The sequence below is a fragment of the Dermochelys coriacea genome, chromosome 8 (genome assembly GCF_009764565.3).
Source record: "Dermochelys coriacea isolate rDerCor1 chromosome 8, rDerCor1.pri.v4, whole genome shotgun sequence".
Lineage (NCBI taxonomy): Eukaryota > Metazoa > Chordata > Testudines > Dermochelyidae > Dermochelys > Dermochelys coriacea.
Window position 1 is genome coordinate 37,414,001 of NC_050075.1, and position 23,312 is coordinate 37,437,312.

The 23,312-nt window shown below is 51.8% G+C and overlaps 1 protein-coding gene across 1 annotated transcript in view; it reads right to left on the reverse strand.

The window, feature by feature from the left end:
* Nucleotides 1–23,312, reverse strand: part of LOC119859909 — a 40,951-nt gene that overhangs the window by 16,118 nt on the left and 1,521 nt on the right. Inside the window, exons 2-6 of the mRNA XM_038412752.2 lie at nucleotides 5,909–5,960; nucleotides 4,326–4,411; nucleotides 3,563–3,610; nucleotides 2,546–2,692; nucleotides 985–1,062 (exon numbers count right to left, since the gene is read on the reverse strand). Coding sequence (XP_038268680.1) covers nucleotides 985–1,062; nucleotides 2,546–2,653 — 186 coding nt within the window. The 5' untranslated portion in view covers nucleotides 2,654–2,692; nucleotides 3,563–3,610; nucleotides 4,326–4,411; nucleotides 5,909–5,960. The remainder of the gene's footprint in view (nucleotides 1–984; nucleotides 1,063–2,545; nucleotides 2,693–3,562; nucleotides 3,611–4,325; nucleotides 4,412–5,908; nucleotides 5,961–23,312) is intronic.

Genomic DNA, 23,312 nt, shown 5'->3' on the forward strand with positions numbered 1-23,312 from the left:
CTGCTGAGGCCAGGGTGAGCTCGGTGCAGCCTGGACAGTGGAGGTTTGTTCTGGAGCAGCTGGGAGCAGGCTCTGCCCCAGTTGACTCTGGCTCAGGCCCATGGGACTTCACAGCACCCAAGAATGGGTGGAGCAAAAAGGGAATCTGGCCCCACCCGCTTAATGCCCATCTTCCAGCCCTGTGGCACCACATCATCCCCCTCATGCTGGGGGTTTCCCCAGCCAGTTTCCAGCCTCTTTATACCAGTGGGGCCCACTGACAAGAGTGGACTCTGCACACAGTGTGTTTTGTTACTTGTTAGGCTGAGACACAGGGACTGATCCTGGCCTTGCTGGGGTCATTGACACCCATGCCAAGTGAGCTTAAATGAGATGTACACCATTTCCATTCTGCGCCAGCCTCATACCCACCCACTCTACACAGGTCTCACTGACAGCACCAGGGGTGGGGCAGAGCAGGGGGCAATCCATCCCCTTGGGGAAGCTACCCACAGGCAGTGAGGGTGGGCAGTGGAAAGCAGAGCCATACGGGTAACACAGGGAAAAGAGAGGGAAGGAAAAGCCATCCTGGCTGCCACTCAGAGCAGGAGCCCCTGGGGACGTCCCAGCTTCCCCACACTCAGCAATCCCCTGATCCTGTAGTATATTTGTCCCACTCCGCCCATTCCCCGGTTTGGGGCTCAGACTTGGGCACTGTGGAAGGGGGGTTGCTCTGCAGACTGGCAGGACTCACAGGGGCCCCAGCTGGGAAGGTAATGGCGAAGAGTGCCCAGGGGGTCTGAGAGTCCAGCCAGCGGGCAGCACAGATGGCAGCTCCAGGGCCCCACCACAGGCAATGGGAAATGCTGCTCTAATGAGGGTTATAAAATCATTCCCCGATGGCCCAGGCTGGGGGATGGGCAGCCAGCCTGGGGCACACACCAGCCAGCCCGGGGCACACACCAGCCAGCCCACCAGCGATGGATCTCCTGCACTCCATCTTACCTGGACAAAGCTGACAGTTTGCAGATGCTCCCCGCCATCCCCTGGGGGCTTGGGCTCCTGGAAGAAGGTTTCTATCACCTGGGGAAGGGGTGGAACTGCTCAGAGGCCTGTGCTTTGCTCACCAGCTCCCTGGAATTTGTGGCCCGGGGGCTTCTTCTGCAGCTGGGATCTGTCCTGCCTTCAGATAGCTGGGAGAGCTCCTGTCAATTTCAGGGTCTGTCTCATCCATTCATGGAAGAGCGGGATTGGGCCCTTTGGGTGAGCTGAGAGCTCAGGGCCACCCCCTGCCACCTGAGCAGCAGCTTCCCCAATAGATCGCTGGCTGCTAATTGACCCCCTGGGATGCTGTGTCCAATGGCTGTTCAGATTTCAGTGGGTGTGAGGGGGAAATTTAGTGGTGGCCAGGAGTCCCTCAGGGTCTGGAAGCCCTTGGATTTTTGTGAAGGGTAAAATGTAAACGTCAGTCCATTTCAGGAGCCTTTGTTGTGGTTATTCACTGCCGTTTGATTATACCCAAATTACCCACACCGATCCCCTCGCTTGCGTTGTTAGCAGAGTTTTACCCTAGACCCGTCAGAGCTAGAAGCACAAGCCACTACAGCTCGAGCTAAAGGAGCAGCTCCTCCAGTTAACAGCTTTAATAGGTTCTTATCCTCATGTGGAGCCAACGCTAAGGGGGACTGAGACATGCTGAGCTAGGTGGGAGGCCAGATGCTGTGCTAGGAGGTGACAGAGTGTTAGTAGATTGAGAAGTGACTCATGTAGCAACAACCACTATTGGTCTGGCAGTGGGAGGCCAAGCATGTCCCAGGGTCCCACTGACACGTCCAGGTGCTGACCCGTTTTCTCTCCCCCCCTCTCGGATGGTGCATGAGCTGCAGGCACCTGTCTAGCTCCAGCACCCGCTGTCACCTTCCCCTGCTGTGACCTTGCGGGAGCCATGGGCTGGCTGAACTACCCGACCACTCTGCTCCTCTGGGGGAAGCTGATGCTGGCTACACCACTGCCTCCGTCTGTCTGTCTGTCACACAACAGGAGATGGGAAGGCAACGGTGCTGAGCGGCTTCCAGGCAGCAGTGGCCAGAGCACTGCAGAGCCAGCACAGTTCCACACCTGGGAAGTGGGGAGCAGGGACGGTGCCTTCCCCATGGTAGAGCCGCCTCCTCATCCCCCACACTTTCTGCCCCTCTCGCTGGCTTTCTCTCCGCATCAGAACTGCTGCCACCTCCATGGAGCACAGAACCGCTGGGGCAGCCAGTGGGGGAAGAGGAGAACATCTCTCCCTGCCTCACTCTGATGCCCAGATCTGCCCCGCCAACCTACTTAAATGGTGCCCCTGGCTGCCCTCTGACTCTGGGACACCACGCCCAGCACACATATGTATATTCCCGTTTGCCCAGTTCAGTGCCAAGCCCCAGGCAGCTTACAAGGGTTGGAAGGTTCAGGCCAGTGGGTGGAGTGGGCCGTCCCAGCCCAGAGCATCCGAAGGGTTAAACCAGCACCGTGAGAGGGAGACAGGACCCAGCAATAACTTCTGGGTCACCCAGCCCGGTGTACTCACCTGCTGGATAATGCTATGGTGCTGCTCAGTGCCCTGAGGCTGCGGCTCGGTCCCAGCGTGATGGGCCTCCCACAGCAGCAGGGACACACTGTAACCAAGGGGCACCATGGCCAGCAGGGGTCTCACCAGCTCCGAGAACACCTCATCCTGCAGAGAGAGTCAGGGGGAGCAACCCAGGACACAGCGACCCCAGGAGAGCTGGGGCGGATCTCGAACACAGGCCAGGGTGCTCTGCTCCAAGCCCTGACCTCGGGACCCCCCCCCCCCGCCCCCAGTCTCCCTAGTGCAGGCAGCCCCACAGCATTCTTCCTCCCCAGACACTGCTGGTGCTGGCCCCTGCTGAGGTCTTTGGGGCTGGGGCTGGTGGGAAGAGGTACAGACCCCATTGAAATGTGCCCAGCTGTGCAAAACTACAGGCCATTTACCAGCTGGCTGGGACGCTTTCAGCACCCCAAGCCCTGGGTCAGTCTGGCCCTGGAGAAGCAGACCGAGAGTGGCACAGTCCATGAAGGAGGCCTGGGACCCCAAAGGAGGCGTCTGCTGGGAGCAGTGGAGGGGATCGGAGACCCCTGTGCAGTGTGAGTAAGAGTGGGAATGCCAAGGACGAAGCATCGCTGTGGGTGCAGGAGCAATGGTGAAATGCCCACAGTAACTGGACTAGTCCCAAGGGGAGGGGAAGCCCTGCTGCTTGGGCTATTTCCAAGTGGACTGGACCAGGCTCCACATTATTCCTGGATCTCAAGGTTCCCTCAGAGGCCTTAGGCTGATCAGGAGGTCATGACAAGCACCTTAGCAGCCCTTCCTTACCGCCCGTGTTTGGGGGGCCAAGATAATCCCAGGGGACACAGCTGAGCTCTGGTGAGAGACATGGGTCAGTTTGCAGGGCTTGGGGCGTCTAGGGCTCAGTATGGCTCCTGGATCAGCCTCTGGGTGCTGCCTGCCCTTGAGTCTAAGGAGAAGGGTGCAGGCCCCAGGCCTTTCCCCTTCCCAGCATAGACTTGCAGAACCCAACTGTACCTGCCCCGTGTCCAGACTAAAGATGCCGTCGAACGTTAAGCAGCCCTCCTGGAAAGACACAGCAGCTGGGTTAGCGTTCAGCCCTCCCTGCCTCTCACCCAGCCACAGCACTCCCTGGCCTGGAGCTCTCCCGTTCCACAGGGACTCCTGGGGTGTATTTCATCCCGCCGGGCTGGGTGCAGGAGGAATCGTAGCGTCCGAGCTCCAGGGGTTGGCAGCGTTGCACTGCACTGCAGGGAGCAGTTCCACAGCCATGGCAAGGCTGGGGCTGAGCAGGCAGTGACCTGCTGCCCTTTGCTCCTGTGGGGCTGCGAGTGAGACAGACCCCGTCGGAGGGGAACTAAGTGAGAGGGCTACATGGGAAGGGGAGGGGCTGAGAGCTGCACCGAGCCAGGCCATGAAAGAGACCTGGAACTCAACGCGCCCCCTCCCCTCCCCTCCCCTCCCGGTTCCCTCCTACCCCAGTGGGTCAGGGTTCCCTCAAGCCCCAAAAGCTGATTTGTAAAACAGCAGGTGTGCCCAGTGGGATGACTCTTGCTGCTTGCGGTGAGGCCTCTGTTGCTTCATCCTGTGCCTGTCTGGAGGGGCCAGCCCAGCTCCGCCCCTGCATTCAGCCATACTCTGGACACAGACAGCTTCCGGGCCGCTACCTGAGCATGGGCATGACATGAGCTAAGTCTGAGCCTCATGCCCATGGTCCCCACCTTCCCTTCTCTCTCCAGCTCGGGGTGAGGACACTGCCCCGGACACCACCCAATCCTACCTGAATGCCCTTGTCTGCCTTATCTATGAAAATCAGCCGGCTGGAGTCTTCATTCACAACCTGGAAACTCTCCTGCTTCCCTGAGCCTGAAACGCCGAGTGACGGGACAGGTCAGGCCATTTACACACAATCCAGGGGGGCCAGAGGCATGAACATCGGATCAGGGATGTGATCAAGAAATGAACTATGGAAGATCACGCTCCCTGGGGCCTGATCCACTCCAGTCAGTTCACGGAGGCCACTCCCCCGGAACCTGCTGCAATGAGGACTGGGATGTGCCACCCCGCACAACACCTGCAGCCTAGATCTTCTGGGCCTGGCAGCACCACCTGTGGCACACATGGAAGGCCTAGACAGCAGGGACATGAAGCCACATGCTGGATGGGAATGAGCCAGGAAACAGGAATGAGAGCAGAGCCGGGTGACCTGACTCAACCTGCCATTCCCCAGGCACTGGGACTTTGACCCACATGTACCCGTGGGTCTTTCACCTCCTGAACCCAGGCTGCCCTCCATCCCCTGCCCCCCACCCCAATTCCCCTTTGCAGGGAGCGTCAGCCTCCTCCTGGTCCCTGCTGGGGAGCCGCAGCTCTTTGGCTTTAATCTCAGCCCATCCTCCCCTCGGGCTGGTCCTGCAGCTGGGGAAGGGCTGGGGTGAGGAAGGTCGCTGAGCCCTGCTGCTGCTGGCCCTGCCCAGTCGGTTTCCTGCAGTGGTGTAGACATGAGCTGGCTTTGCGGCAGGCTCAGGCACAGAGGGGAGGCCTGAACGCTGGTTGCTAAAGGGAACTGAGATCCTCGCTGGCTGCAGCCTGCTGGTGTAACAGTCCTCAGCTTCCTCTTGCGCTGGGGGACCATCCTCCTGCAGGGCCCTGACAGAGGGACTCTCCTGTCAGCAGTTCCCCTGTATGGTGAACTGACAAAACTGCTTCCAAGTGCTGGCCTGGGCTCCCCGCCCCTCCCCCATGGAGCCAGAGCCTGAGCCTGGCCAGCTCTTCACTCTGAGCCCCAGGCTGAGGAGAGGTGGGGTGCAGCCTCCTGAGGCCCCTGCTGCCTCCACCCTCGCCCCACTTTAGGCACCAGCGGCTCAGAGAGCAAAGGGATGTTGTGTCCTCATTCTGCAGTGCCCCCCAGAGCCAGCTCACCCCCTTCTCCCCAGGTCCATCTCCTTCCTCCCCCTGCGCCCCCTTCATCATGCCCCTCTCCAGTTAACTCTGCATCTCCCCCCAGCTGCTCTTCGTGCCTGGTTGCCTTATTGCCATTCTCACCATGGGGCTCTGGCAGTGCCAGCTGGACACAGATCCCAGCTCCTTTCACAGCAGCAGTAGATAGGCTTGGCTTTTGGGCCCAGCTCTGCAGAGAGATTTACCTGCCTCTCTACGGTTGATTTCAAGGGCAGTTAGGTGCCTAACTGGGCCTACCAGGCTCGGCTGGATTTGAACCAGTCATTGGCTTCCCAGCCCACCCCCCACTCCCATGCAGGAGCCAGTCCCCTGACAAGACTACACAAAGGGGCCTGATGAATTGTAGGCACTCATGCCCTAGACCCCCCACCCCCCCACTGCTGGGTGCCCAGGGCACCGTACCTGCTGCGCATCGGAGTCCCACTGCGGCTTGCACACATGCCTCCTGCTTGGCCTGGAAGGAAACATGCCAGAAAGAGGTAAGGGCTTCTGCCCCAGGCCCGGCACTTCCAGGGGCAGGCTGCTAGGGAGCTGAAGGAGAAGCACAGAGGGAAGCCAGTTCACTGGCTTGTGATGCACCAGCCAGCTCCAGAAAGCACCTGGCTCCTGTTCACCACCAGCCCAAGGAGGAGCCGGAAGCAACAGATCAGGTGTCAAAGCTGGACAAAGGGGACACAGATAGGACAATGTGCAATGAGGGAGCCACCCCTCCCAGACCTCCCCACTCCAGGTCCCTCAGCTAACCCCAGCAGCACTCACCTGCCCAGCGTCCATAGCTGACACTGTACTGCACTCTCCAGCCGGTGAGCTCCTTTTCCATGGAAGGGCGGGGGAATAGGGGTACAGAGAGATGAAGTTACCATGCATTTTTAATCTGTCTGGCCAGCCTGTCCTGATGCTCCTCAGGGGAGCAGAGGTAGGTGTCGGCTGCAGGTGGGGGGAGGAGTTTTCCCCAGTTGAGCACAAGCAGCAGGTGTGGACAGAGCTGGGGAGAGCGGGCACAAGGGTGGTTCCCTCCATGGGGAACCCTGCAGCACTCGGACAGCTGAAGCCATCTACTTGTATGGCTGCAGCACCGTCAATGGGGCAACAGCAGAGCAATCTTCTCCCACTCTGGCCCCTGGAGGTGCCTCAAACCAGCCCTGTGGGGCGACTTCTAGGGCTGAGAGTGGACTTCAGACTTCACAGCTCAATTCAGTGCTTGGCCCCTGCTGTGGCAACCAACAGGGGGTCAGTAACGACAGGCATCTCTCCATTGGCACCCCCAACTCCTTTCACATTCCCCTCGCCCCACACAGTGACTTCTGGTCACTAGCGAAATGGGGTGGATTCAAACTGATGGCTTAAATGTGCAAGTTTCCGGAGAAACCTCATCTCCTCCGAGCCTCATTAGTTAATGACCCGCACTCCTTTTTATTTTTACTGTTATTCATTTGCCTCACTAGAGTGCCCTAGGTCCCCAGCCCTGGATCAGCGCTCCACCATGTTAGACACTACAAACTGTACCAAAGAGATAGTCCTGCCTGGAAGAGTTTACAATCTAAACAAGAGACCGACTATCCTCTAGCAAAGCCCCTCTGCACAGCCTGAGCAGCTCCTCCAAGGCTCATAGCATCAGTTGCAATCCATCAGTTTGTTGCTCCTGGGAAAGCCCCCTGAAACACATACCTCCCTTGCCTTAGTGTCCTGGGGTCTCAGCAAAAATATGACCTTACTTGAGTGCCTTTCAGTATAATACCAAAAATAAACCACAAATACTTGGCTCTGTAACAGCACAGTACAGACCAGAGCAGGACCCGTGGCTACAGATGCTAATGAGCATTAATAAATCAATGATCAGGAAACGCTTCATTTTAAAAGAATAGATGACCACCAGACATAGAACCATAGGACTGGAAGGTACCTCGAGAGGTCCTCTAGTCCAATCCCCCGCACTCATGGCAGGACTAATTATCTACCTCATTTCTGACAGGTGTTTGTCTAACCTGTTCTTAAGAATCACCAATGATGGAGATTCCATAATCTCCCTAGGCAATTTATTCCAATGCTTAACTACCCTGACAGGAAGTTTTTCCTAATGTCCAATTTAAACCTCCCTTGCTGCAATTTAAGCCCATTGCTTCTTGTCCTATCCTCAGAGGTTAAGAAAAACAATTTTTCTTCCTCTTCCTTGTACCTTTTACATACTTGAAAACTGTTATCATGTCAATCTCAGTTCAAGTGTATACATTTTTAATATATAAGGCAACACCTCCTCCCTTTTTTCCCTGCTGGTCCTTTCTGAGCAAGCTGTACCAATATTCCAGTCATTTGTATTATCCCACCAGGTCTCTGTGATACAAACTATGTCATAGTTGTGTTTATTTACTAGCATTTGGAGCGCTTCCTGCTTATTCCACATGCTAGATGGTGTCCTCCTTCTAGATGATGATATGGTATCCTCTCACACTGAGGATACCACTCCATTGGGAGGGAACCCCTGTTATTAGGAAGAGGCAGATAATAATAGTGGGGGATTCAGTTAGAAATATAGATAGTTGGGTTTGTGATGACCAGGAGAACTGCATGGTGCTCAGGAGAAGCCTGCCAGGTGTGAAGGTTGTGGACCTCTTGAGACATCAAAACAAAATTGTTTGCAGTGCTGGGGAGAAGTCAGTGGTCGTGGTACATGTAGGTACCAGTGACACAGGGAAAGGTAGGAGAAAGGTCCTGGAAGTTAAATTCAGGCTGCTATGTAAGAGATTAAAGTCCAGCACCTCCATGGCAGCATTCTTTGAAATGCTTCCAGTTCCACACCTAGAGTCAGTTAGACAAGCAGAACTTCAGGGACTCAATATGTGAATGAGATGATGGTGTTGGGAGGAGGGATTTAGGTTTATTAGGAACTGGGGAATCTTTTGGGAAAGGAAAATCCACCTAAATTAAAATGGAACCAGATTGCTGGCATGTTTTTAAATTAAGGGCTGGGAGGAAGTTGACAAGTGAGAAGGAGCATACGGTTCGGACAGAGATATCTCTTACAGGAGGTTTTATTAAAGGGGATACTCTATATCCTAGTAATGAGGAGAGGATAACAGTAGATAAAGTACAGGAAGAAATGGAAGAGAAACAGTCAAATGAAAAAGAGTCCCATTCAATTACATCACAGGAAGGCAGACAACTAAATACTGATAAATTGTATAAGTGCTTGTATACAAATGCAAGAAGTCTAAATACTAAACTGAGTGAACTTGAGTGCCTGGTATTAAATGAGGATATTGATATAATAGGCATCACAGAAACTTGGTGGAATGATGATAACCAATGGGATACCATAAAACCTACAGGAAAAACAGAGTAGTCATGCTGCTGGAGGAATAGCACTATATGTGGAAGAAAGCATAAAGGCAAATAAAGTAAAAATCTTAAATGAATCAAACTGTACCACACTATCACTATGGATAGAAATTCCATGCTTGAATAATAAGAATATAGCAGTAGGAATATACTACCAACCACCTGACCATGATGGTGATGATGGCTGTGAAATGCTCAGAGAGATTAGAGAGGCTACAAAAGCAGAATACCCAATAATAATGGGGGATTTCAGCTATCCCCATATTGACTAGTGTGACAAAGTTCCTGCTCTACCTTGATGAGTCTTGCGCTTATTGGTGGATTTGCTTGCCTTAGAGCTTCACGGCAGCCTCAGCTTGGCCACTTTTCTGAATTCACAGTCCAAGTCGACTCTTCCTGTGTCTGACCAGGAGTTGGGAGGATTGGGAGGGAACCCAGGCCCGCCCTCTACTCCGGTTTCCAGCCCAGGGCCCTGTGGAATGCAGCTGTCTAGAGTGCCTCCTGGAATTGCTGTGCAACAGCTACAACTCCTTGGGCTATTTCCCCCTGGCCTCCTCCCAACACCTTCTTTATCCTCACCATAGGACCTTCCTTCCGGTGTCTGATAATGCTTGAACACCTCAGTCCTCCAACAGTCCGCGTTCTCACTCTCAGCTCCTAGTGCCTCTTGCTCCCAGCTCCTCACACACACACCACAAACTGAAGCTCCTTTTTAAAACCCAGGTGCCCTGATTAGCCTGCCTTAATTGATTCTAGCAGCTTCTTGATTGGCTGCAGGTGTTCTAATCAGCCTGTCTTAATTGTCTCCAGAAGGTTCCTGATTGTTCTGGAACCTTCCCTGTTACCTTACCCAGGGAAAAGGGACCTACTTAGCCTGGGGCTAATATATCTGCCTTCTATTATTCTCCATCTGGTCTAACCCTGTCACATATCCTCCCCTCTGCTCAACACTATGGGGTTGGGCAACTTGGGACATCAGGCAGTGTACTCATGACAAGCCATCTGCATTACCATGGTGGCTTCCAGCCCGGTGTTGTATGGTGAATTGGAAAGGTAGTAGGGACAGGAACCATCTGGTCACCCTTGCGTTCTTCTCTTTATTTCGCTGCATCCACTAGAGGGGTGCATGGTCGTCACAAGGGTAAACTGTCGTCCCAGAAGGTAACAACATAGTGTTTCCATGGCCCATTTCACTGCTAGCCTCTCTTTCAACCACGGCATACTTCTGCTCTCTCAGGAGGAGTTTCCTGCTGAGGTAGAGGATTGGGTGTTCTTCATCTCCGACCATCTGCGATAGGACAGCTCCCAATCCTACTTCAGATGCATCTGTTTGTAAAATGAATTCTTTGTTGATGTCTGGGGCTATAAGCACGGGGTTACTGCAGAGGGCTGTCTGTAGATCCATGAATGCTTTCTCTGCGGCATCTGTCCACTTAACCATGTCTGGACCCCAGGCTTTTATCAGGTCTGTCAGGGGACTTGCTCTGGTAGCAAAATGGGGAATAAATCATCGGTAATACCCAACCACACCTAGGAATGCCCGGACTTGCTTTTTCTGATTTGGCTGGGGCCAATTTTGGATAGCCTCTAGTTTGTTTAATTGGGGCTTGACCATGCCCCTTCCTACAATGTAGCCAAGGTATTTAGCCTTGGCTAGCCCTATCGCACACTTGGCTGGGTTGGCTGTGAGGCCAGCCTGTCTTAGTGCGTACAGAACCACTTCCACTTTTCCTAAGTGGGTTTCCCAGTGGGGGGTGTGAATAATCACATCATCCAGGTATGCCACTGCATAACTGGTATGGGGCCGTAGGAGCTTGTCCATAAGACGCTGGAAGGTGGCAGGTGCCCCATGCAGTCCAAAAGGAAGAACAGTGTATTGAAACAGACCCTCTGGTGTAGAGAATGCCGTCTTTTCTTTCAGAGTAGCAGCCGTGTTAGTCTGTATTCGCAAAAAGAAAAGGAGTACTTGTGGCACCTTAGAGACTAACAAATTTATTTGAGCATAAGCTTTTGTAAGTTACAGCTCACTTCATCGGATGCATTCGGTGGAAAATACAGTGGAGAGATTTATATACACACACAGAGAACATGAAACAATGGGTTTTATCATACACACTGTAAGGAGAGTGATCACTTAAGATGAGCTATTACCAGCAGGAGGTGGGGGAGGAGGAGGAAAACCTTTTATGGTGATAATCAAGGTGGGCCATTTCCAGCATTTAACAAGAATGTCTGAGGAACAGTGGGGGTGGGGTGGGGGGGGAGAAATAACATGGGGAAATAGTTTTACTTTGTGTAATGACCCATCCACTCCCAATCTCTATTCAAGCCTAAGTTAATTGTATCCAGTTTGCAAATTAATTCCAATTCAGCAGTCTCTCGCTGGAGTCTGGTTTTGAAGTTTTTTTGTTGAAGGATAGCCACTCTCAGGTCTGTAATCGAGTGACCGGAGAGATTGAAGTGTTCTCCGACTGGTTTTTGAATGTTATAATTCTTGACGTCTGATTTGTGTCCATTTATTCTTTTACGTAGAGACTGTCCAGTTTGACCAATGTACATGGCAGAGGGGCATTGCTGGCACATGATAGCGTATATCACATTGGTAGATGTGCAGGTGAACGAGCCTCTGATAGTGTGGCTGATGTGATTAGGCCCTATGATGGTGTCCCCTGAATAGATATGTGGACAGAGTTGGCAACGGGCTTTGTTGCAAGGATAGGTTCCTGGATTAGTGGTTCTGTTGTGTGGTGTGTGGTTGCTGGTATTTGTTTCAGGCTGGGGGGCTGTCTGTAAGCAAGGACTGGCCTGTCTCCCAAGATCTGTGAGAGTGATGGGTCATCCTTCAGGATAGGTTGTAGATCCTTGATGATGCATTGGAGAGGTTTTAGTTGGGGGCTGACGGTGATGGCTAGTGGCGTTCTGTTATGTTCTTTGTTGGGCCTGTCCTGAAGTAGGTGATTTCTGGGTACTCTTCTGGCCCTGTCAATCTGTTTCTTCACTTCAGCAGGTGGGTATTGTAGTTGTAAGAATGCATGATAGAGATCTTGTAGGTGTTTGTCTCTGTCTGAGGGGTTGGAGCAAATGCGGTTATATCGTAGAGCTTGGCTGTAGACAATGGATCATGTGATGTGATCTGGATGAAAGCTAGAGGCATGTAGGTAGGAATAGCGGTCAGTAGGTTTCCGATATCGGGTGGTGTTTATGTGACCATCGCTTATTAGCACCGTAGTGTCCAGGAAGTGGATCTCTTGTGTGGACTGGTCCAGGCTGAGGTTGATGGTGGGATGGAAATTGTTGAAATCATGGTGGAATTCCTCAAGGGCTTCTTTTCCATGGGTCCAGATGATGAAGATGTCATCAATGTAGTGCAAGTAGAGTAGGGGCATTAGGGGACGAGAGCTGAGGAAGCCTTGTTCTAAGTCAGCCATAAAAATGTTGGCATACTGTGGGGCCATGCGGGTACCCATCGCAGTGCCGCTGATTTGAAGGTATATATTGTCCCCAAATGTGAAATAGTTATGGGTGAGGACAAAGTCACAAAGTTCAGCCACCAGGTTAGCCGTAACATTATCGGGGATACTGTTCCTGATGGCTTGTAGTCCATCTTTGTGTGGAATGTTGGTGTAGAGGGCTTCTACATCCATAGTGGCCAGTTTTTAGGAAGATCACCAATGGATTGTAGTTTCCTCAGGAAGTCAGTGGTGTCTCAAAGATAGCTGGGAGTGCTGGTAATGTAGGGCTTGAGGAGGGAGTCTACATAGCCAGACAATCCTGCTGTCAGGGTGCCAATGCCTGAGATGATGGGGCTTCCAGGATTTCCAGGTTTATGGATCTTGGGTAGCAGATAGAATACCCCAGGTCGGGGTTCCAGGGGTGTGTCTGTGCGGATTTGTTCTTGTGCTTTTTCAGGGAGTTTCTTGAGCAAATGCTGTAGTTTATTTTGGTAACCATTAGTGGGATCAGAGGGTAATGGCTTGTAGAAAGTGGTGTTGGAGAGCTACCTAGTAGCCTCTTGTTCATATTCCGACCTATTCATGATGACAACAGCACCTGCTTTGTCAGTCTTTTTGATTATGATGTCAGAGTTGTTTCTGAGGCTGTGGATGGCATTGTGTTCTGCACGGCTGAGGTTATGGGGCAAGTGATGCTGCTTTTCCACAATTTCAGCCTGTGCACGTTGGCGGAAGCACTCTATGTAGAAGTCCAGTCTGCTGTTTCGACCTTCAGGAGGAGTCCACCCAGAATCCTTCTTTTTGTAGTGTTGGTAGGAAGGTCTCTGTGGGTTAATATGTTGGTCAGAGGTGTGTTGGAAATATTCCTTGAGTCGGAGACATCAAAAATAGGATTCTAGGTCACCACAGAACTGTATCATATTCGTGGAGGTGGAGGGGCAAAAGGAGAGGCCCCGAGATAGGACAGATTCTTCTGCTGGGTTAAGAGTATAGTTGGATAGATTAACAATATTGCTGGGTGGGTTACGGGAACCACTGTTGTGGCCCCTTGTGGCATGTAGTAGTTTAGATAGTTTAGTGTCCTTTTTCTTTTGTAGAGAAGCAAAGTGTGTGTTGTAGATGGCTTGTCTAGTTTTTGTAAAGTCCAGCCACGAGGAAGTTTGTGCGGAAGGTTGGCTCTTTATGAGAGTATCCAGTTTTGAGAGCTCATTCTTAATCTTTCCCTTTTCTTTTCTTTCATATCTTTGGCAAGGGGAATCTGCCAGTATCCCTTTGTTAAATCAAGGGTGGTCAAAAATTGGGCATTGCCCAGGTGGTCAACTAACTCATCTATACGGGGTATGCATCAAATTTGGATATCTCATTCAGCCAGCGAAAGTCATTACAAAACCTAGTGGTGCCATTGGGTTTGGGCACCAACACAATCAGGCTTGACCACTGACTGTGGGATTCTTCAATGACTTCCAGCTCCAACATCCTTTTTACCTCTGCCTTGATCTCCTCCCTTTTTGCTGCTGGTACCCGATAGGGCCTTAAAGTTACCTTTGCCCCACGGTCTGTGATAATGTGGTGATATGCTTCAGTGGTCTGGCCTGGTTTGCTTGAAAACACGTCCTGGTATCGGTTGATCATCTCAGTTACATCCTTCTTCTGGTTTGGTGTCAGATAAGTGGATATCCTGATCTGCTCCTGCATATTATTTCCCTGGATCGGGGTCTCTTGGGCCACTACACACGCCTCTCATTGGTGCCAAGGCTTTAAGAGGTTAATGTGATAAATTTGTTCCTGTTTCCGGCGTCCTGGCTGCCACACCTTGTAGGTTACTTCCCCCATGGGTTCAACCACCTCATAGGGCCCCTGCCGTTGGGCCAAAAGCTTGCTTTCTGCCATGGGTATCAACACCATGATCCGATCCCCTAGTTGGAATGGCGGACTTTTGCCTGACGATTTTAATGGGTTCACTGGGCCTCCTGCGCCTTTTCCAAATGTTCTCGTACAATAGGGGTGACCCAGGCTCTCCGTTTTCACATCTGCAACACAGTCAATTATATTTCTCCCCTCATTGGGTTCCTGTTCCCAGATCTCTTTTGCAATATCTAGTATGCCACGGGGGTGGCGTCCATATAATAATTCAAAGGGGGAAAACCCAGTTGAGGCCTGAGGTACCTCCCGGATTGCAAACATAAGGTAGGGTAGTAGGGTGTCCCAATCCTTCCCATCCCGACTTACCACTTTCCTTATCATTGCCTTGAGGGTTCAGTTAAAGCTTTCTACCAGCCCAGCGGTCTGCGGATGATAGATTGAAGTTCTCAGGGTATGTATATGGAGCAGCATACAGAGGTCCTTCATTAGCTTTGACATAAATGGGGTACCTTGGTCTGTTAATATCTCCTTTGGTAGCCCCACTCGGGCAAAGATCCCCACCAACTCTTTAGCTATCGTTTTAGAGGCCGTGTTCTGCAAGGGGACGGCTTCTGGGTAGCGAGTAGCATAATCCAGAACGACAAGTATATATTGGTGGCCCCGGGCTGTCTTCTCTGGGGGTCCCACTAGATCCATGGCTATTTGCTTGAAGAGGACCTCTATGATGGGAAGGGGTACTAAAGGTGCCCTCAAGTGGGGATGGGGACTGTGCAGCTGACACTCCGGGCAGGACACACAGTACCTCCGCACTTCTTCATGTACTCCAGCCCGGAAGAATCATTGCAGGACCCGTGCCAGGGTCTTCCCCCAAATGCCCCCGAAAAGATGACTATGGGCCAGACTTAATACGGCATTCTGGTGTTTTTGAGGTAATAGGATCTGCTGTACTTTCTGCCCCTATACTGATGCAACCCGGTATAAGAGATTCTTCTTCATTATGAAGTAGGGTCCTGGTCCCTGGGTTTTCCCTTCCACGGGGACCCCATCTATTTCGGTCACCTCCTTCCTAAGGTTGTCGTACCTTGGGTCTTCAGCCTGGTCCCGTCCAAAATTTTCTCTCCCGGGGCTAATCTGCCCGAGATCTAGGGGGCCAGTCTCTGTTGCCTCTACTGGTTCAGAGGCGTTAGGGTGTGGGTCAGACTCAGGTACTTCTCCCTCCTTGGTGGCCTCCTTTTCAGCTGCTTGGGTCCGCCTACCTACGAGAGCGACCCTCTGGCTTTGGGCCAGTATTTGGATTCCCAAAGCCTTAGCTGCCCTTCTTTCCCTTTTCGTCTTTCTATGCTGTCTGGGAATGGAGAACAAATCTGGGGATATTTCAGAGAAGGTTGGGGGTTGACAGTCTACTGCGGATGCCTCACTAATTTCAGGGTTTCCCCCTTTTTCCAATTCCCCTACCGGGAGTAAGTCTCCAAACCCTGGGAAGTCCCTCCCTATGAGCACTGGGTATGGGAGTTTAGGGACTACACCTGCTGCTACCTCAGTAGTGTTCCCCTGAATCTCGATTTTTACTGGGATGGTGGGGTAATAACCAACTGTCCCATGGACGCATGTTATCCCTGTACGCTTAGCCCACAGCAGCTGACTATGCTTCACGAGCTTCCCCGAGACAAGCGTGATAGCACTCCCAGAATCAACCAGTGCTGTGGTCTCCACCCCATTTAGCTTCACTGTGTACATATTTGGGATTAGTGAGACCCCCCCATAAGGTGGATTAGGGAGCATGGGTCTGCCGAGTTCCCCAGGTTACACTGCATAGGCTCCTCAGCATTGGGACACTGTGCAGCTATGTATCCCCACTCCCCGCAGGCATAACATCTGTATGGAGCCCTAGGCATTCCCTGGTCTCTTGCTTTGGGCAGTCTAACATCACAATCCTCTTCCCCCTCAGTGCTCCGACTCTTTGTGGCTTCTGGTGGGCCTTCAGCCCCTCTCTTTTTCCACCTGGGCTGTCTTTGTGGCCCAGTCACCTGAGCTCTGGGGCTTGGTGCTGCTAGTTTAACCTGGGGTGCTTCTTCCTTAACTGGTGGGGTCAGCTCCCTCGCCGTCCTTCGTCTTTCTACCAGCACAACAACCTCGTTGTAGGTGGAGGGTTCGTTCTGGCTTACCCAGGCGTGAAGGTCTGGCGGTAGTCCTCTCATGTACCGGTCGATGACCAGAACCTCTAGTATCTCCTCTGGACTCCGGGACTCAGTTCGTAATCACTTTCATGTGAGATGGATGAGGTCATATAATTGGGACCCTGTGGTTTTGTTTTCCTGGTACCTCCACTCATGATACCGCTGGACCCACACTGTGGTCGTTACCCCAGATCTGGCCAGGATCTCTGCTTTCAGCTGGGGGTAGTCTGCTGCAGCCTCTTCAGGCAAATCATAGTAGGCCTTCTGGGCCTCCCCACACAGGAATGGAGCGAGGATGCCAGACCACTGTTCTTGGGGCCAAGCCTCCTGCAGGACTGTCCTCTCAAAGGCCAGGAGATATGCCTCTACATCATCCTCCCGCGTCATTTTCTGCAGCCAATTGCTGGCCCACATGATCTGCATTCCATCATGGCCGTGGTTCAGCTCTGTAAGGGCCTTTACCTGGTTTACCAGTTCCCGCAACATAGCCCGCTCTTGAGCAGTCTGGTCTATCAGCAGGCGATTAGTCTCTTGCTGGAGCCGCACTGCCTCCTGTTGGGGCGGCTGCCTGAACACTAGTAGCCTCCTGCTGGGCAGCCATGGCTTGTATCAGTACCTGCACTACCTCCTCCATTGTGGTGAAAAAAAATAAAAATAGACCCTCTTCCCTTTTTTTCCCCCCCCCTTCCAAACACCCTCCTTCTTCCACCACACTGTGGACACCAGATCCCATTTCCGACTCCTGTTGTGACAAAGTTCCTGCTCTACTTTAGTGGTCTCGTGCTTATTGGCGGATTTGCTCGCGTTGGAGTTTCACAGCAACCCTCAGCTTGGCCGCTTTTCTGAACCCACAGTCCAGGTCGACTCCTCCTGTGTCTGACCAGGAGTTGGGAGGATTTGGGGGGAACCCGGGCCTGCCCTCTACTACTGGTTCCAGCCCAGGGCGCTGTGGAATGCAGCTGTCTAGAGTGCCTCCTGGAACAGCTGTGCGACAGCTACAACTCCCTGGGCTACTTCCCCATGGCCTCCTCCCAACACCTTCTTTATCCCCACCATAGGACCTTCCTCCTGGTGTCTGATAATGCTTGTACACCTCAGTCCTCCAATAGTCTGCGTTCTCACTCTCAGCTCCTAGTGCCTCTTGCTCCCAGCTCCTCACACGCACACCACAAACTGAAGTGAGCTCCTTTTTAAAACCCAGGTGCCCTGATTAGCCTGCCTTAATTGATTCTAGTAGCTTCTTGATTGGCTGCAGGTGTTCTAATCAGCCTGTCTGTCTTAATTGTCTCCAGAAGGTTCCTGATTGTTTTGGAACCTTCCCTGTTACCTTACCCAGGGAAAAGGGATCTACTTAACCTGAGGCTAATATATCTGCCTTCTATTACTCTCCTATAGCCATCTGGCCCGACCCTGTCACACTGGGTAAATGTCACCTCAGGTCAGGATGCAGAGATAACATTTTTAGACACCATTAATGACGGCTTCTTGGAGCAGCTAGTCCTGGAAACCACAAGGGGAGAGGCAATTCTTGATTTAGTCCTAGAACTGCTTGGTATTAGAGACTATAATTTAATTAAATTTAACATCCTTGTAGGGGAGAAAATACCAAAGAAACCCATGACAGTAGCTTTTAACTTCAAAAAGGAGAACTACACAAAAATGAGGAAACTAATTAAATGGAAATTAAAAGGAACAGTCACAAGAATGAAATGCCTTAAAAGCTGTTACCACTCAAGAAAGAGATCTTAGAGTCATTGTGGCTAGTTCTTGAGAACATCTGCTCAATGTGCAGTGGTAGTCAAAAAAGCTAACAGAATTTTAGGAACCATTAGGAAAGTGATAGATAATAAGACAGAAAATATCATAATGTCACTATATAAATCCATGGTATGCCCACATCTTGAATACTGTATGCACTTCTGGTCACCCCATCTCAAAAAAGATATATTAAATTGGAAAAAGGACAGAGAAGGACAACAAAAATGTTTAGGGATATGGAGCAGCTTCCATATGAGGAGAGATGAAAAAGACTGGGACTGTTCATCTTAGAAAATAGATAACGGCGGTGGGAGGGTGGGGGAAGGATATAGCAGAGGTCTATAAAGTCATGAATGGGATGGAGAAAGTAAATGAGGAAGTCTTATTTACGCCTTCGCATAACACAAGAAACAGGAGTCACCCAATGAAATTAATAGACAGTAAGTTTAAAACAAATATAAGGAAATACGTCTTCACACAGTGCACAGTTAACCTGTGGAACTGGTTGACAGGGGAAGTTGTAATGGACAAAAGTATAACTGGGTTAAAAAAATAGGTAGATAAGTTCCTGGAGGATAGTTCAATCAATGGCTATTAGCCTGGATAGTCAGGGATGCAACCCAATGCTCTGGGTGTCCTTAAACCTCTGACTGCCAGAAGCTGGGACTCAGTGACATAGGATGGATCACTCAATAAATTGCCCTGTTCTGTTGATTCCCCCTGAAGCATGTGGCACCGGCCACTGTCGGAAGACAGGCTGCTGGGCTAGCTGGCCCATTGGTCTGACCCAGTACGGCCATTCTTATGTTGCTGAAATGTATCCTAATGATTGTGAGGCTTTTAGCAGATGTTGCTGCAGCAACTCAGACACTGGAGCCTGTCAACCCAGTTAGAGCAGTCACTAGTGGTGTTATTACAGCCCATTTTCTATGGCAGCAGTAAGAGGCAAACAACCTCAATCCAAACTCATTTATTATTAATGCTGGGTTGAACATGTGACCTTCATGTACAATGGGGCTATGGTAAAAAGTGACTATGTAAAACTGGCACCTTCCTGCTCCACGGATCTGCTCCCTGGGCATCTCTGAGGTCCAGCCACTCAAGTCTCACCACTATTTACCCTCTAAGAGCCACAGCAGCTTCGGGAGAGAGAGCAGAAGTCTATCCTTGTGCATTATCAGCAACATTGCCAGCTCCATTCCAGCTGCAAACTCTTCCCTCCCAGGGGCACTGTAAGCAGCAGAGGAACAGGGGGGCTTTCGGACACTCAGTGCATCTGGATTCCATTCTTCCATATACAGAGAGCAGCCATCCACTTTCAGTCTGGAATGTTTTTATTTTAGGTTAATCAGTAATAAGGAAGTACAAAGTAAAGTCCTACGAGAGAGCCCCCCCAGCCCCCGGGTGTGCCCCTGCCCAGTGATGAGCTGCCAAAATCTTAACAACAGGTTCCCTCCTCACCCAATGAGGGGGTCGTTGCCCACCCCCACCCTCCGGGACTCCTGCCCCATCCAACCCCCCGTGTTCCTTGATGCCCCCCCCGTCCCATCCACCTCCCTCCCCTGTCCCCTGACTGCCCCCAGAACCGGGCAGGAGGGTCTCATGGGCCACCGTAGTGGGTGCCCACCCCACCACTAAGAGCCAGAGGCACCTGCTGGGGGGCAAGGTGGGGAGTCCAGGAGATGCTTACCTGGGGCAGCTCCCAGGAAGCATCCAGCAGGTCCCTCTGGCTCCTAGGGGCAGGGGAGCATAGCTGGAGGGGAGCAGGGGGAGTGACCGCTCCCCCACTGATCACATCAAAAGTAGCGCCTTAAGCACCGATTCCCTGGGAAAATTTGGTGGTTGAAGAGCACCCACTGGCATCTTCCTGTCCCGCGCCCAGCCCCACCTCACCTCACCTCCGCTACTCCTCCTCCCCTGAACGCACCGCCCCCCTCTGCTTCTTCGCCCCCCCCCGGCTTCCCACAAATCAGCTGTTTGGCAGGAAGCCGGGGAGGGCTGAGAAGCAGGCGGCGGCTTCCTGCTCAGGCCCAGGGTGGTGGAGGTGAGCTGGGGCGGGGAGCGGTTCCCCTGCGTGCCCCCCGGCCCCTGGATTACCTGCTGCAGCACGGGCAGCCCTCCTTGCGCCCCCCACTCCCACCCCAGCTCACCTCTGCCTCCCTGGGCCTGAGTGGGAAGCCGCCGCCTGCTTCTCAGCCTGCCCCAGCTTCCGGTGCGAACAGCTGATTCGCGGGAAGCCTGGGGTGGGGAGCGGAAAAGCAGAGTGGGGTGGCGCATTCAGGGGAGGAGGCGGAGGTGAGCTGGGACTGGGGCTGGGGCTGGGGCCGGGGCCGAGGGTGGGGCAGGGAGCTGCTGGAGCACCCATGGAGTTGGCGCCTAAGGCACCACTTTTGGCTGGTTAAATTTAGAAGCCCTTTTAGAACCGGTTGTCCCTCACGGAACAACCGGTTCTAAACGGGCTTCTAAATTTAACAACTGGTTCTAGCGAACCGGTGGGAACCGGCTCCAGCTCACCACTACCCCAGCCCCCCTCTTGGATACACTGCCCTGAGCTGTATGTGCCAGCCCAGATCCTCCAAGGTACCAGATGTTTAGCTTCAACAATTTCTGTGGGAGTTAGGCACCTAAACACTAATGGCTGCCTGTCTCCTTAGTCAGCAGAGGCCTTGGAGATTTAAAGGGGCAGTACATGAAAAGAAAGGCATAATAGTCAATGAAATAACCCATGCACTGAGGGTTGGAAAAATAATTGCTTGACTTGTAAAGCAACTACATTAGGCCAAATTCTGCTCTCATTACTTAGGTGTAAAATGTGGAGTAAGTCAGTGTACCTGAGAGCAGAATCTACGTCCTTTTTTATAGCCAACACTAAGGCCTTGTCCCCACACAAGTTGTACCACTTTAACTATATTAGTATAGTGAATGCGAATAATCACCACTGTGGATGCAGTGCTACTGGTATAAGATGCTTATGCTGGTCCAGTTTATTCCAGTATGGGTCAGGGAATAAGCTAAATCTGTATAAGCACATTTATACCCACTACAACTGTGTCCACACTAGAAGCTCTACCAGTATGACTATATTGGCAAAAATAAAAAATCCCCCCTGCCCCTAAGTGATCTAGTAACTTTTATCTGGACACAATCTGTGTGTAGAGCTGACCCAAATGAAAAGGGCAAAAGGGAGTACATTCAATCCCTCCTGAGAACACTGGAGGCAGCAGGAAGACAGAGGAATGCAACTAGCTTATGGAGGTTACAAGCTAGAGAGTCTGCTTGAATAAAGAATTCAGTCTCCTCTTTCTGGCTTGCTCACTTTGCTCCAGGATCTGCGAGACAGCATGAATGGGAAGCCCCATAACATCAGTGGGGCACAGTCACTTTTCTGATCACACCTGCGCTTTAAAGTGATGCCAAAAACCTGTTTGGTACCTTAGATGTCTGCAACCATCCAGCATATGATCCCCACAGAGCAGTGGGGGTGGGGGCAGTGCTCAAGGGTTCCCTCCTGAAGGAACGGCCACTAGGCTGGGTGCCAGCCCCAGGATAGGCTGGCCCCTCAGGAAGCAGTGCTGCAGTGCAACTTAGTCATCAAGATCATATGCATTTGCAGGCAGTGATGTTCTACAGCCCCCATCCTGCCGTGTGAAGGGCAGAGCCTCTGTGGTCAAATCCTAGCTACTGGCTCAGCCAGACCATGCTTTATGTCAGGCAAAGAAAATGATCCCAGCCAAGCAACTCAGTACAAGAAGTACAGTGACAGGAATTATCACAATGGCCTTGTTGCACTGCAAGACTGAAGCAGGCACGTTCTTCACCAGGGTGCCCTGGTAATGAGACGGGGATTCACACGTGTAGTCCTGAGGCCAGTCTGGCATCAAGGACTCTGTGCTCGCCAAGGCCTGGATCTCACTGGCACCTGCACATGAACAGTTGTAGAGATTCTGACCTGCCCTGAGGCTCTGCAGGTGTCTCAGAGACCACAGCTCATCCCTTGGGAGACGAGAGATCAGGTTTCCATCTAGACTGAGGACTTCTAGAGCAGGATAGTTCTTGGCTGAGGGGACAGCATGCAGCCTGTTGTTGGACAGGTGGAGTTTCTTCAGGAAGGGGAGTGCAAGGTCTAGAGCATGAAGATTATTGGAACTCACATCTAATACTTCAACATTGGGGGGCAGAGGCAGGGTGATGTGATCTAAGCCCGTGGTGGACAAGTTGAGGATGTGGAGGGATGGCTGCCACTGACATGAAGAGGAGCGGACAGCCAGGAGGTCATTCTGACTCAGGTCTAAGTGGACGAGCTTCTCCAGCTGATGCAGCATTTCACACACGGTGTGGAAGGAGCTCAGATTGTTGCGATGGAGTTTTAATACTTTGAGTTGTGGGAAAGCCCCCTGGCAAAACGAAGCCCTCATGCTCTGGTCCTGGAGGTGGTTTTCTGATACATCCAGATAGCGTAAGGTTCTGAAAACCTTGCCAATGCTGCATGGAATGTAGGTGACCTGAGACTGTGTCACAGTCAGATTCTGCAGGGTCTCCAGCCAGCCACTCAGGTGGGTGAAGTCTTTGTCTCTATCAGTCAGGGAGGCGGAGCTCACGTTACGGAAGCGTAATGAGGAGACAGGCAGAATTAACCTGTCCATGTGGAACCAGCTGGCATTTCCAAGGAAAGTGCAGCTTTCAAACTCGAGCTCTGTAATATGCATATAGTAAATGAACTTCATGACAGCTGCCAAGAGAACCTCCGGCACGAGAAGATCTCCAAAGACAATCTTGGTCACCTGCAGCGACTGCAGTATGTTGAGCACCGATTGCTCTACTGTGATTGATGCAAAACCTGCATATTTCTCCAAGTTTCCTCCTCGAAGCTCGAAGACAAAGGCATGGAAGCACTGAAAGAGGTTTCCCATGTTTTCCTGATCCAAAAGAGAGCAGGTGCAGTGACTTTGGGACTTATTGAAGGAGCAGTCGCCTACTACCTCAGAGAGTTTCAATCCTGTGAGCAGGATAACCACAAACTGCGGAGAGATGTTCATGATGAATAGCCTAGAAAACAGAAGAGCAAGAGTAAAGCCCAGGCCTTTGTTGTTACAGAGCTGGGGTTGCAGACAGTAACATTCAATGAAGCCAATGGGAGGTGAGAGGTGATCCCCAGAGCCTTTGCTCCATGCAATACAAGCACCAGAACAAGGCTAGAATTATTCACAGCACATTGTTCCT